Source organism: Salvelinus alpinus, chromosome 35 (genome assembly GCF_045679555.1).
Source record: "Salvelinus alpinus chromosome 35, SLU_Salpinus.1, whole genome shotgun sequence".
NCBI classification, from domain to species: Eukaryota; Metazoa; Chordata; class Actinopteri; order Salmoniformes; family Salmonidae; genus Salvelinus; species Salvelinus alpinus.
In genome coordinates, this window is record NC_092120.1 from 13,460,129 (window position 1) to 13,476,179 (window position 16,051).

The 16,051-nt window shown below is 41.7% G+C and overlaps 1 protein-coding gene across 11 annotated transcripts in view; it reads right to left on the minus strand.

Moving 5' to 3' along the window:
• Positions 1–5,480: 5,480 nt before the first annotated feature.
• Positions 5,481–16,051, minus strand: part of LOC139564702 (ras/Rap GTPase-activating protein SynGAP-like) — a 102,703-nt gene continuing 92,132 nt past the window's right edge. For 8 of the 11 annotated variants that reach the window (XM_071384470.1, XM_071384476.1, XM_071384473.1 and 5 more), the window contains one exon: positions 5,481–11,222. In XM_071384470.1, the coding sequence (XP_071240571.1) occupies positions 10,800–11,222 (423 nt within the window). In that variant the 3' untranslated portion in view covers positions 5,481–10,799. The remainder of the gene's footprint in view (positions 11,223–16,051) is intronic. The other 3 variants (XM_071384479.1, XM_071384475.1, XR_011672810.1) reach the window with 2 other exon arrangements.

Genomic DNA, 16,051 nt, shown 5'->3' on the forward strand with positions numbered 1-16,051 from the left:
GTTTGATCGTAGCTAGCTACATAGCTAGCTACATAGCCGTCTTTGTATCAAAGATAATTGTGTAGTCTAGAGCGATTTTCTAGGTTAGCTAGCCAGCTATTGTCGTTCTTTTAACGCAACGTAACGTAATCAACACTGCTAGCTAGCCAGCTAGCCCCCGAATAGCAGCACTGTAGAAACTATTACACTCAACGGAACGACTTGATTAGTGTAGTGTCAACAACGCAGCCACTGCCAGCTAGCCTACAAAGTCAACAACGCAGCCACTGCCAGCTAGCCTACTTCAACAGTACTGTATCATTTTAATCATTTTAGTCAATAAGATTCTTGCTACGTAAGCTTAACTTTCTGAACATTCGAGACGTGTTGTCCACTTGTCATTCCAATCTCCTTTGCATTAGCGTAGCCTCTTCTGTAGCCTGTCAACTATGTGTCTGTCTATCCCTGTTCTCTCCTCTCTGCACAGACCATACAAACGCTCCACACCGCGTGGCCGCGGCCACCCTAATCTGGTGGTCCCAGCGCGCACGACCCACGTGGAGTTCCAGGTCTCCGGTAGCCTCTGGAACTGCCGATCTGCGGCCAACAAGGCAGAGTTCATCTCAGCCTATGCCTCCCTCCAGTCCCTCGACTTCTTGGCACTGACGGAAACATGGATCACCACAGATAACACTGCTACTCCTACTGCTCTCTCTTCGTCCGCCCACGTGTTCTCCCACACCCCGAGAGCTTCTGGTCAGCGGGGTGGTGGCACCGGGATCCTCATCTCTCCCAAGTGGTCATTCTCTCTTTCTCCCCTTACCCATCTGTCTATCGCCTCCTTTGAATTCCATGCTGTCACAGTTACCAGCCCTTTCAAGCTTAACATCCTTATCATTTATCGCCCTCCAGGTTCCCTCGGAGAGTTCATCAATGAGCTTGATGCCTTGATAAGCTCCTTTCCTGAGGACGGCTCACCTCTCACAGTTCCGGGCGACTTTAACCTCCCCACGTCTACCTTTGACTCATTCCTCTCTGCCTCCTTCTTTCCACTCCTCTCCTCTTTTGACCTCACCCTCTCACCTTCCCCCCCTACTCACAAGGCAGGCAATACGCTCGACCTCATCTTTACTAGATGCTGTTCTTCCACTAACCTCATTGCAACTCCCCTCCAAGTCTCCGACCACTACCTTGTATCCTTTTCCCTCTCGCTCTCATCCAACACTTCCCACACTGCCCCTACTCGGATGGTATCGCGCCGTCCCAACCTTCGCTCTCTCTCCCCCGCTACTCTCTCCTCTTCCATCCTATCATCTCTTCCCTCTGCTCAAACCTTCTCCAACCTATCTCCTGATTCTGCCTCCTCAACCCTCCTCTCCTCCCTTTCTGCATCCTTTGACTCTCTCTGTCCCCTATCCTCCAGGCCGGCTCGGCCCTCCCCTCCCGCTCCGTGGCTCGACGACTCATTGCGAGCTCACAGAACAGGGCTCCGGGGAGCCGAGCGGAAATGGAGGAAAACTCGCCTCCCTGCGGACCTGGCATCCTTTCACTCCCTCCTCTCTACATTTTCCTCTTCTGTCTCTGCTGCTAAAGCCACTTTCTACCACTCTAAATTCCAAGCATCTGCCTCTAACCCTAGGAAGCTCTTTGCCACCTTCTCCTCCCTCCTGAATCCTCCTCCCCCTCCCCCCCCCTCCTCCCTCTCTGCAGATGACTTCGTCAACCATTTTGAAAAGAAGGTCGACGACATCCGATCCTCGTTTGCTAAGTCAAACGACACCGCTGGTTCTGCTCACACTGCCCTACCCTGTGCTCTGACCTCTTTCTCCCCTCTCTCTCCAGATGAAATCTCGCGTCTTGTGACGGCCGGCCGCCCAACAACCTGCCCGCTTGACCCTATCCCCTCCTCTCTTCTCCAGACCATTTCCGGAGACCTTCTCCCTTACCTCACCTCGCTCATCAACTCATCCCTGACCGCTGGCTACGTCCCTTCCGTCTTCAAGAGAGCGAGAGTTGCACCCCTTCTGAAAAAACCTACACTCGATCCCTCTGATGTCAACAACTACAGACCAGTATCCCTTCTTTCTTTTCTCTCCAAAACTCTTGAACGTGCCGTCCTTGGCCAGCTCTCCCGCTATCTCTCTCAGAATGACCTTCTTGATCCAAATCAGTCAGGTTTCAAGACTAGTCATTCAACTGAGACTGCTCTTCTCTGTATCACGGAGGCGCTCCGCACTGCTAAAGCTAACTCTCTCTCCTCTGCTCTCATCCTTCTAGACCTATCGGCTGCCTTCGATACTGTGAACCATCAGATCCTCCTCTCCACCCTCTCCGAGTTGGGCATCTCCGGCGCGGCCCACGCTTGGATTGCGTCCTACCTGACAGGTCGCTCCTACCAGGTGGCGTGGCGAGAATCTGTCTCCTCACCACGTGCTCTCACCACTGGTGTCCCCCAGGGCTCTGTTCTAGGCCCTCTCCTATTCTCGCTATACACCAAGTCACTTGGCTCTGTCATAACCTCACATGGTCTCTCCTATCAATGCTATGCAGACGACACACAACTAATCTTCTCCTTTCCCCCTTCTGATGACCAGGTGGCGAATCGCATCTCTGCATGTCTGGCAGACATATCAGTGTGGATGACGGATCACCACCTCAAGCTGAACCTCGGCAAGACGGAGCTGCTCTTCCTCCCGGGGAAGGACTGCCCGTTCCATGATCTCGCCATCACGGTTGACAACTCCATTGTGTCCTCCTCCCAGAGCGCTAAGAACCTTGGCGTGATCCTGGACAACACCCTGTCGTTCTCAACTAACATCAAGGCGGTGGCCCGTTCCTGTAGGTTCATGCTCTACAACATCCGCAGAGTACGACCCTGCCTCACACAGGAAGCGGCGCAGGTCCTAATCCAGGCACTTGTCATCTCCCGTCTGGATTACTGCAACTCGCTGTTGGCTGGGCTCCCTGCCTGTGCCATTAAACCCCTACAACTCATCCAGAACGCCGCAGCCCGTCTGGTGTTCAACCTTCCCAAGTTCTCTCACGTCACCCCGCTCCTCCGCTCTCTTCACTGGCTTCCAGTTGAAGCTCGCATCCGCTACAAGACCATGGTGCTTGCCTACGGAGCTGTGAGGGGAACGGCACCTCAGTACCTCCAGGCTCTGATCAGGCCCTACACCCAAACAAGGGCACTGCGTTCATCCACCTCTGGCCTGCTCGCCTCCCTACCACTGAGGAAGTACAGTTCCCGCTCAGCCCAGTCAAAACTGTTCGCTGCTCTGGCCCCCCAATGGTGGAACAAACTCCCTCACGACGCCAGGACAGCGGAGTCAATCACCACCTTCCGGAGACACCTGAAACCCCACCTCTTTAAGGAATACCTAGGATAGGATAAAGTAATCCTTCTCACCCCCCCCCCCCCTTAAAAGATTTAGATGCACTATTGTAAAGTGGCTGTTCCACTGGATGTCATAAGGTGAATGCACCAATTTGTAAGTCGCTCTGGATAAGAGCGTCTGCTAAATGACGTAAATGTAATTATAACTAGGCCTATTGCATCCTTAACTAGCATTTAAAAAGTTAATCGATTCTTCTCAAGCTAATTAAAAATCTCTCTCCCTATCTTCTGAATCACGATTCTAATGTCAGTACAGTAGCCTATGCTTTGGAGGGGGGATGGGCAGGTACCCTAAATGCGCGCACACACTTACAAAGATTTCAGCTTGCAGGCAGACACTGGAATAAGTTTCTGAGTGACAGAGTGAGGGTTTTGCATAGGCGCTTTGTTGCATTTTCTTGTGGGACTAGTAAAAATGCCTGCAACTTAAAAGAAGGTTATTAACTGGTTCTTGTGCTTTTAAAATAACAGTTCTGTTCCCGGAACAGTATGGATTACTTTTGTTCCAAGTTCTATTTCTGTTCCTTGAAAATGTTTGCTATTTTTCTGGTTTTCGGGGGTCCTGCAATTCTACACATTTTGTCATGGCTTATGATGCGAGCATATGCTAAAATCCAGGGGGTGGTTCAGAAAAGTCAGTTTAATAACACTTTTCTGTGGATATTTTGTCTAAAATTTTCAGCATAATGACCAACCACCAAGACAACTGGTAGAGTAAGTTAAAATGTAATATTACTCAACATTCTGGCTTGCAGAGGTCCTGAGAAGACCTTTCCAAACATTTTATTGTATTATGTCAGACGGTGACTAGCTATCAAGCTATCACCGGATGATGTATCAGGCTACATATGGTGCCTTCCAAAAATATTCATACCCAATGACTTATTCCACATTTTGTTGTGTTACAATCTAAATTCAAAATGGATTAAATATTTTTTCTCTCACCCATCTACACACAATAACTCATAATGACAAAGTGAAAACATGTTTTTAAAAATTGTTGCACATTTATTGAAAATGAAATACAGAAATATCATATTTACATATGTATTCACGCCCCTGACTCAATACATGTTAGAATCACCTTAGGGCAGCGATTACAGCTGTGAGTCTTTCTGGGTAAGTCTCTAAGAGCTTTGCACACCTGGATTGTAGAATATTTGCACATTATTATTTTTAAAATTCTTCAAGCTCTGTCAAGTTGGTTGTTGATCATTGCTAAACAGCCATTTTCAAGTCTTGCCATTGATTTTCAAGACGATCTAAGTCAATTGTAACTAGGCCACTCGGGAACATTCAATGTCATCTTGGTAAGCAATTCCAGTGTATATTTGGCCTTTTGTTTTAGGTTATTGTCTTGCTGAAAGGTGAATTTGTTGATCCATCCTCAGTTTTCTTATATCACAGTTAAACTATGTAACTGTTTTAAAGACACTATTGGCCTCATGGTGAATCTCCCTGGTCCTTCTGATTGAATCTCTGTTTGAAATTCACTGCAGAGATTGAGAGACCGTACAATCATTTGTATGTGTGGGGTACAGAGATGAGGTAGTCATTAAAAAAGAATGTTAAACACTATTATTGCAACTTATTATGTGACTTTTTAAGCACATTTTTAATCCTGAAATAATTTAGGCTTTTCACAACAAAGGTGTTGAATACATTTCTAAAAACATAATTCCACTTTGAAATTCTGGGGTATTGTTTGTTGGCCAGTGACACATCTCAAATTAATCCATGTTATATTCAGGCTGTAACACAACAAAATGTGGAAAAAGTCAAGGGGTGTGAATACTTACTAAAAAGACTAGTCTTCACTTTTATCTCACATGAAATGCACCAACAGCCTCAGCAAATAATATTTGCAAACATGATTGGTTATGGTAACGTCGACTACTATGATCTGACTGGCATACTGTGTCTTTGGTGTCCAGTGATAATCTAATGATGTTTCTGTAACCTACAGTATATCTCATGATTTGGACCCCAGAATAGGCTTTATAAACCATTAAATGGCCAACAGGCCTAGTAAGAGTTTCAAGATATTTTTCACTGTGGTGACTGTTCTGTAGGAATGGTACAAAAAATACATATCACATCTTAATTTAAGAAGTTAATTATTTGTTTATTATTCATTTATTTAAGTATTCCTATCTCCAAGATTCACCCACCCGAAAAATATAAATTCCGGCTTATTCAAAAATGAAATGAAGCAATTGTTATTGACCGCATCAAAGGAATGAATCAACAAAATCAAAGTGGCAATAATCATAATCATTATTACAATAATAGTTAAATAATCAGAATATCCACATTCATAACAAATCCATTTACAATGGCAATACACTCTTCAATATCACTCTTCCATTAATATACACAAATCCCCGAATGTCTGTCCTTTTTAAAACAAAAATAGAGGGGTTGGGGGACTATGGCTTGTCAAGGGGTATGACTATGAGTGACCAGTAGGGTTGAAAGTTCAAGGGTGAGGGAGGGTTGGCGAGTTGGAGGCACACTTAATAGAACTTGAAGAAATGGCTAATAACATGGTGTTACTTGCATGGAAGAGTTGCTTCACAAGTAACAGTGTGATCTGAACCAAATGTTCAGCCTGACAGAGGAGTCTATGAGAGGCAGAGTTCGGGGAACTAAATTGGAAAGATTAGATAAGGGTTGTCTGGATAATTATATACATCTGAATGACAACCATTGCAAACATTTAATGTAGAGAAATTGTAAAACTTAAATCAAATAACAAGGAAGAATCATAATAGTTACAGGAATTCAAAAAAAAGGAGATGGAGGTCACTGTAAATATTATCTTAGTTATTCTATATACTGTATATGTACAAACATTGCTTGGTCACCCAAATATAATTTTTAAAAATGCCTCAGTTGATGAGAAAATGAGTGCAAGCCAGAGATTGTTTTGAGAGGCATAATTAGGTTTGTAGGTGTTCAGAGGTGTCAGATTGGTCAGTGTCTGCACAGAAAGTGCTTCCCAGACAGCTGTCCTTTAAATTGCCAGTGTGAACCTCTCCACTCCAACATTTCTCTTTGAGGAGTCAAATATGTCATTTACGAGAGAGAGATTAGAGGATCGAGGAAAAAAACTGTACACCCTGCATATACAAACAAACTGTATATACACATAGACATACTATATATACACACACATATCCAGTATATACACAACAACTGTACACACACTGTATGTACACACACATTCAATCACTTAAAAGGTATTAACCTCTAATCTCTCGCTCTTTTGATGTGTCATTTTTCAGTGGTCAGAGGTGAAGGAGGGCACAGGGTTTTATTTAGCTTCTGTGTCAGTGGAGTCCATACAAAGAAATCAAATGGAAGTTATACAGAAACTTGGCTCCAGAATTCGGTCTCACCACACTGGAAAAACATGATAAACTCGCATCTGCTCCACTAAGCTTACATCAGAGACAGAAATAGGAAAACAAAAACGTGATGGAAAGGATGTCCTCTTCTAAGGAGTTTTAGATCGTCTGTAAAATGGAGAGCTCCCCAGCGATTGTCAAGTAGAGAAACAACATCCATCCTCACATGTCTCTTCCAGGGATTACAAGAGAGAAGTGGAGGGGTACAGGTCACTGCAACGTGCAAATCATTGTGAGGGGAGCAGGTAAAACAACAGTTTGTGTTTTTATCCGTCACAATCCCAGGGCAATCTTTCTCCACAAAAGGGTAATGTTCCATAAGATTGTCTTAAGAAAAATCAGTTGATATAAAATTGATCATTTCTGGACTGTCATTAGATACTAGAGTCTTGTCATTATCAAGAAATAAACATTTGCGCAGGAAGATTTCCAATGAATAGTTTTTGTAGTACTACGGTAAGAATAAGCATTATTATAGAAATATAAATCATAGCATTGTCTACATTTTTCAAAGTTTTAATTGAAGCAATATTTTGTTTTGTAGCAGTTTCACTTGTAATAGGCTGTGCATAATTAGTTTCCTTTAAATGTAAAACGAATAGAGATAAAGAAGAAAGAACAAAACCGAAACCATGGGAGATATGAACAGGAGCAGACAAGTCTAAAAGGGGTGAACATAAACGGAGGTGGTTGAAAATGGTTAAGAATAGATAGAAAGAGAAATGGGTAGATAGTGGGTGGACTGTAGAAAATGTTAGGAAGGAAAAATGCAAGAAACAAATTGTGAGATCTTCGAAAAATGTAAGGAAAGAAAAATTACAGCACCTTTGAAATGCATCTTACGCACAGTAGCTCTCCCTCATTTCATTTACTGCTCAATCCCAAAAAGGTTAATATCATGTCAATCTGCATAGCTGTTCTTCACATGCTTGATGAGCCAACAAAACCGTTTCCCGAGATTGGCACGTCTTTAAAAGAAAATCAAATATCTAATCACAAGCATCAAATACAGTTGTCCAGCCATCCAATCAGAGAGAGAGGGCCCAAGTAAAGTAGGGTAAATAACACAGCAGATCCTTACATGGTCAGCTGTGGCTCTGGACTATCCTTAAGGTCAGGAGAATTGGACCAATGGCCCAACTTCTCCCTTTGTCAGCCAATCGCATCACGAGAGAGCGCTCTTGATATATGGCCAGGCCATGCGGGCTGCCCATGTTGCCTCAGCCAATTAGGTTCCAGATTGTCCTCCACGAAGCTGCGTGATTGGCTAAGAGGAGAAAAGGAAGACAGAGAGAGAAGGAACGGGGAGGTGCTTGATGAGTTGCTATCCAATCATAGCCATCCCACTGGGCACAGACGTCATTTCAAAGTCTAATTTTGATTTACATTTGGTTGAGTTGTCAACTAAAGTGAATTTAATCCATGTCATTGGATTTAGGTTAAAAGTAGGGCGAAAAAAATACTACATTCCCTAACGTCCCTAATGAAATTCAAAACTACATCACATTTAGCCTTTTTGTTTAAATGATGTTGAATCACTGTTGATTCAACCAGTTTTTGCCCAGTGGGATAGATCTTGTAATAGATGAACCAACCACTGTATCTGATGGCAGTCACTCCAAAGTTGGATTAATCTCTGTCAGTTTGCGTTCAGCTCTGAGGCAATTATTTGTTTACCTGAGTCTCTCAATTCTGCATCTCTGAGGTATATTAATGGCAATGCTCATATATCAACCAGTGACCCTGTATAGTCCCATATCTTTACTCAATGCAGATGTAAAGCCCTAGCTGCTTTAAAGGCCATTTTTTTAATGATATGAATGTTTTGGCACTCGAAAGGTAGCCCTATTAGCTGACTTAAGCTAACTACATCAAACTCTCCCTATTAATAATCACACCAACTTTTAATTCAACACTCATAGCTAAATATCTCTCATATCTCTGAATCTCACCCACTCTACGTTATGGCTAATCCCCTAGTACTGACCGACACAGCATTGGCGGAGGCATTTTGACCCTATGCACAAAGTGCCGAATCCTAACATGAGATCTGCATGTTAAACTCAGACTTACTCGTAATGCATGATGCCAATGGGAGAACTGCAACAATATAAATCATGTTAGGATTTGGCCCTTAGTAAATTGACTCTTAATCAAATAAAAAAGTGAAATAAGACCGGTGTTGTGTTCTGCAAAACCAGGACTGTCTGAAGCATGTTAATGCTCTTGAGACGCTAAGCCAGCTAAGGAAAGTTATCCAACTAGTTATAAAGCACCACCAGTGTGAAACTAAAAGGGCCAAAATAAACCCAAATTCACATCTAAACAAAGATTACAATGGACAAGTTACACACAAAACAAGAGGACATGACAACACAGTATAACAGTATTCACTGACAGGTGATATCTGAACAGTTGACACAAAGCAATCAATTCCTTTAAGTGCACTGTGTAACATATTTTAGATTTGAAATACTCTTTACTAACGATGCCCCAAACAAACTTTGTTTTCTCAAAATGTTGTTACATTAGCATTCATCATGCTCAGCTGAATGGTACGTTAACTTAAAATAGTCCCTCGAAACGACATGAAGAAAGTCTATGCCACATACAAATTTGTCTGAGCACTGTTTGACTACTGGCCAAAATGTCATTATCTGAGACCCAGGCACTTAAGGCTAGACTTAACTGGCTACCCCAAAATAAGAATCAAATAAATAGCTTGTGGTACTAAACAGAAAAAGCCATGACAACAATTTTGGAAGTGTACTAGGTGTTACAAGTGACTACGTTATATGCCTGGACACTGAAGGTCCAAAAATAGCATTCCTTTTATATTTTCAACCACTTATTAAAATTGCTGGTAAACTTTTTACCTGACAACTTTGCTGTTGTCCCATTTGGTTTAAGCACCCTACTTGACCCAGCTCCCACTCCATTAAACAATTGCACACATAGGGACACGACACACACATAACAGACAAACAGACAAATACATAAAAGAAATAGGCTACCTTGACAATAACAGACAGAGTGAGAGAGACAGACATACAGACAGTGGGAAACATGAGAGGCAGTGCTATGACACACACACTTGATTTGGAAATGGCACTGTTTGTGTCTGTAGCACCAGTTGATCACACACAGGTTCTGAGTTTGAGAAGAGAAAACATTGCACGAGTCCAGTCCACAAATGGGAAGTCCCTTAATTAACACATTTTTGAAAACATCACACACTTTCCTTAGGCCTTAGGCCATGTCTATGAAATCCCAAAAATGAAACCGTATTCTGCTTGTTCTGCACTCTATAGTTAGTCTGCATTTCAAAAAGCATAGTTATTTTGGGATCTTGATTAGACTGTTTATGTACTATCATCAAATAATATAATCTTTCTGTCAATATCATCCCCGCCTGTTATTTGAAAACCCTGTTAAAATACACTCAAAGGCACTAAGGAAACCAAACTACAAAGCCAGATGACCACATCTACCAATGAAATTTGAGAGCTGGAGTTTTCAGGACAGGAAATGACAAGATCTTTATCGATGGAATTATGGGATACTACACGCATGTATATAGTAGGATGCTATTGGCTACTGAGAAGTCTTTGGGGAGTGAGATGTTATATAGTGTTTGCTTACGGTCTATATTTGATTAAACAAACACACAAAGCAAAATCTCACGTAGTTGCTTGGTTTGGTGATTAGGCCTATACCAGTGTTTGATAGGCTCTATGGTTTGATCGATTGAAACAGTACATGAGGATCCCACAATGTCAACGATAACTAAAAGGTATCATTATCTTGTCCTGCAAGACAGATACTGACCAAAGCCCAGTTTGAGCATGACGGAAATGAGGTCCATTGGAAAGCCCTTTTGTTGTCTTGTGTGATAATGCTGAACGTACTGTACAGTTAAATGTACAATGACTGCTGCCCCCCACACATTTCTTCTCTCTCTGGTTTGAGTACACATAAAAGAAACTGGAAAGATTGCAGTCATCTCATCCTCCTCAAAAAAGGAAGGAAATGTGGCAAGACTTTTTTATTTGTGTCTTCTCTCTCTGATTTGGTTTTGTGTTGTTTTTGACCTGCTCCCTCTCCTCTATGCCCAGTCCTGCTGTTGCAGTGCTCTCAGCTGCCTCCGTGCTTGTCACTGGGGAGGATGTAGGGTTGCCACGGAGCTCTCCATTCTGGGGTGGATTGGGGTGGAGATGAGGAGTAGGGGTAGGAGGAGGGTCTACGGATGGGGAGGGGCCTCCATTCTCATTCCGGGGCAAGCCGGTGGAGGAGATGCCCGAGGAAGAGATAGTAGGGTCAGGATCAGTGGTCATCCCTCCTTCTTTTTCGCCTTCTTTTTCTCCTCCTCCTCCTCCTCTTCCACCTTCAGTATTCACACAGGGGTCTGCTGAACCCAGGGAGGAATGCTGGGCCCCCTAGCAAGACAGAGAGAGGGAGGGGAGAAGAGGAGTAGGAGAGGGGAGAGATGGGAGTGGGAGAAGGGGCATTCAGTGGGGGATTTGTGGCATGGACAAGGGTGTAAAGGAGTCAGCCAATCCAGGAAAGAGCGAGTGAGGCAATATAAAGAGTCATATATGAAGCAGGAAATGTGTAGAGAGAAGACAACAGGGAGGATGGAAGGAGAGGGAGATATGAACAAGCAAGGAATAATCAAATAAAAAGAGGAGGCCAGTGAAGAACAAACAGGTGGGTAGAGGAGAGAGTAAATTGGTGAATCAGTTACGAATGTAGAAAGAAAAGAATGGAGGAAATAGTGTGGGGTGATGTGGGTCCCGGTAGGAAAGGATCAAAGCAGGAGGTAAAGAAAGAAAGGGTCATGTGAGAAAGCAAAGGGAGTAAGGGAGGGAGAGAAATAAGTGACAAGGGATGGGAGGAACAACGGAGAAAGAGAAATAGAGGAAAATGAGTTACAGAGCAGAAGTATGAGGTACACCAATAGAGATGGACAGCATAGGAGAGGGGATACAGTCAGAAAAAGAAAAGGTGGAAGGAATTACAATCTCGGGTTGACCAACATGTCAGAGTGTCTTGATCTTCGTATGATGCTGAGTTAGAAGGGGGTACTAGTCAGGGACGGGTGTCAAAAGGAGTCCGAGCAGTCAAGTAGAATGAGAGTTGTGTCAGTCTTAGCCAATGAGATTAATTTCAAGGAATTTCTATACATCCTAATTTGTATTATAAACTGGGTGGTTCGAGCCCTGAATGCTGATTGGCTGACAACCGTGGCATATCAGACCATATACAATTACGTTGGTAACCAGTTTATAATAGCAATAAGGCACCTCGGGGGTTTGTGCTGTATGGCCAATATACCACGGCTAAGGGCTGTATCCAGGCACTCCGCATTGCATCGTGCTAAGAAAAGCCCTTAGCCGTGGTATATTGGCCTTATATACCCCCTCGTGCATTATTGCTTAAATATACTGTAGTAAAGGCTTTAAAACCATGGTGACACAAATAGTTATGACTCTATAACTTGATACAATTGTGTCACCTTAATTAATCTTACTCACTTTAAAATCCATGCACATTTCAGGTTTAGCATGGTTTTTGCTAAGCTTTCAGTCAATTGACCTTTGTCAGAGCAAAACTTTCACAGAAAGAAGAAAATAAATAAAGAATAAAAAGAGTTCACCGAAAGCTTAGCTAAGACCACAATAAATGTGAAGAAATTCAATATTGTTTTTTCATGCACCTTAGTTCCCTTGTCAAGTGTGTGGTTGATTCCCACACGTCATTGAACCTTATAAGTACTTTAACATTTAAATAGTAATAAGTACTTTAAAATAAAACATTATAGATGATAATATTATAGTATTGCATTATTATAATAGTCTAACATGCAGATGGGTTACTGTAATTCTTAGAACTATAGATGCGAATTGGAGAACATAATGACTAAATACTGATCTACAAAGCTAGAATAATAAGAAGAGCTCTTGAATAAAATCTCAACTGTGTCTAACTCACCAATCAGAATTTCTAACCCATACCCATTGACCAATTTATCAATGGATGCTCATTAATTTACCAAATCTGTAAAGCACTGGGTTGGAATTTGTAATAAGCGAATAAGTCAAAGTTTGGTTTTGCTATCTATCCTTACCTACATTGGCGCAGAATAACGTCATTGAAAATACCAGATTGATTTCAGTTCTTAATTAAATCAAGCTCTGAATGCAAGTCATCATGTCCAGTCCTGTTCAGTACAGTCCGTGTTAGAGCAGTAGGAAAGAAAATAGCTGGGTTATTGGCACTGATGGAGGTTGTGTTAGATTGAGGAAATAGTGTCGAACGTATCCAAGTAGAAACAGCAATGTGGAACAATTTAAAAGATTTCTACACAAACAGAATCTGAATTGACGTCTCTACTGAGACGCCAAGACATTTTCTCAAATGTGTAATAACTTCATTGAACATTAAGGACTAAAGACCATTCATATGAATGTACCAAGGATTATGAAGTCTTAAGATGTGAACGAAGCACTAGAGAAGTGAAAGTCAGAAAAAAGGTATTTCAAGAGGGTTTTATGATCATCCAGTACAGAAATTAGTCGGAAAAAGGCCATTTGTTTTCAAAACTAATTAGCATTAAATATCAGGGTGGGTGTATCCATTGTGTGTAGCAGGTGTTTCCATCTCTAGAAAGAGAACAAAAAATGTCCTCCAAAAAGTGGAATTGAACTGGCAGACCTTTTCTCTTCTCACTCAGAACCTTGTAAAGCACACGGCGATAACCAATTTCAACAGATATTACCGTTAGCATACATGCTAATCCCATTCCCTACTTGGTGCTAGCAACAGTAACAGGAAATGTGTTATGGAAACAAGGGGAACAAGTGGTATTTCTCTACCAGTGCTGGATTACTTTTAAACCAGTTCTACAAAAATTACTACAAACCCTTTCACATTATTTATCCAAGTTTAACCAGACCTGCCAATACAACTGGGAAAGTGTGTGAATATGTTATGATAAGAAAGTTAGCTAGCAGCTAGGTAGCCAACCTATGCTAATAAAAGAAGCAGCGATCCAGTCAACTTAACAAACGTGCATCACTCACTGTTAAAGATCCATATGTGCAGAGTTTGCTTACTTGAACAACTTGGTGTTTATGTTTGTACAAAAGCTGCAACTAATAAAAGTTAGGAAATTGTAGACAAAAACGACACATAGTGGATGAATTGTGCAATGTTAAGTGCATTGTTAGTATGCTTTGGTACGCAATTCTCAAATGTCCCTACCCAGCAACATGAATAGGAAATTATTAATGAATTGCTGTTTCAAACTAGGCATATCATTGTGGAAATTAGACATACAAACCAACCAAATATTCCATAACAGCAGTAGATGACTGACATACATATAAAGGACACTAGACAACTCTCCAAGTATGACCCAGAGCAAAAATAACAATAATACAGTACTGGTGACACACTTGATCAAACTCACAATAACAATACATGAATATTGGATCAACTTATGAGCTCAGGTGCCATATACATACAGGACACATACATACAGGAATATATAAACAAACTCTCAAAGAAACACACACATTGACATATACGCACACCAGTTGTTTATTTTCAGGAAAGGATTGTGTCAGATACGGAGATTTCCCATAATTCCCGTCATTTATTTTGGGGAGTGGTGGGAGGGGAGATGAGTCGAATTGAATGGATATGTTGATGACCCAATGTAACGTGTTCCTCTGTGAGACACGTGCAGTGTGTGTAGGTGAGATTGTGTTGATTTGAGTGGGGGTATTGTTGTATATGGTTGTAGTCAGTTACCTTGTTGATATTGGTTCTTGAAATAGAGCCTACTTATATGTATTACTGCAGCAGAGCCATCAGTGTTTGTACGTGTACCTAATAGAGTATCTGAATTGTCAAGCTTTTTGTCATAACTAGAACTAACTAAGGACTGGGTTCAATCAGATCGATCATTAACCATCGTTAACCAGCGTTGGCCAACATCTGCATAGCAAATGTTTTATTATCCCTACCGCGAGCTGACCTATCGGTGAGCCGGTACTTTTGTCCGTCACAAACCACTCCCTTACTTGTTATCCCTACTGCATTAGAAGTTCAAAACGGCGCTAGAAATTGTAGGCTCTATCGATGTTAGAAATAATGACTCTCAAATGTCAATCCATTTATGTTAGGCTATACATCTCTATACATTAGCCTATCAATCTCATTTGAGTGTTTGATTGGTAACGCGGCTGCATAAACCTCTAATGCGGCTGCATGGAATTTGTCGGATTACGTTGAGTGTGGTTTCGATGCCACTTGTGGATTTGACAACTCTAACGCAGTTCCACCTCCGACACCGCTAAACAACGGCTATTTGGCTGTCAATCTGATTGAATCTAGACCTAAGTATATATTACTACCATCAATATTCTGATCAAACAGTTTGATTATCATCCCAAAACAACACAGGGAATTGAAATAAAAAAGTAGTGGAGAGATGAACAAGGATGAAGGATGTGAAGAAGGATGAAGGAGTTGCAAGGTTTTGCAAATGCCAACATTTGATAATAGTGGAGCATTGAAATGGAGCATTGAATTAAACAGCTGAACATTTTGATGCATTTCGGTCAGGAATTCTACCATTGATGCTGGAGTTTTATGGTTTGAATTCAGAGGGTAAACAATTTACCTACTGCAAAGAGTTACACGTTTAGGAAGTCTCCGTATATGACTGAATTTGTGCAAATAATGTTGGCATACTTGTCTGAGTGGTGTAAGAGTCACATACATTGATGTATATAGTATGTGTATTTTAAATCTGTACAATACATAAATCCAAATGTCCAATATATAGTGCTACACTGCACAGTGCCTTTGGAAAGTATTCAGACCACTTTACCTTTTCCAGATTTTGTTATGTTGCAGACTTGATTAAATAGTAGAAAATTGATTAAATCGTTTTTTCCCCCCATCAATCTACACTCAATACCTCATAATGACGAATCAAAAACAGGTTTTTAGTTCATATTTTAAATAAAAAAAAAAAAATGGAATATCACATTTTTATAAGTATTCAGATTACAGCCTTGAGTCTTCTTGGGTGCTATGATGCTACAAGCTTGGCACACCTGTATTTAGGGAGTTTCTCCCATTCTTCTCTGCAGATCATCTCAAGCTCTGGCAGGTTGGATGGGGAGCGTTGCTGTACAGCTATTTTCAGGTCTCTCCAGAGATGTTAGATCGGGTTCACGTCCGGGTTCTGACT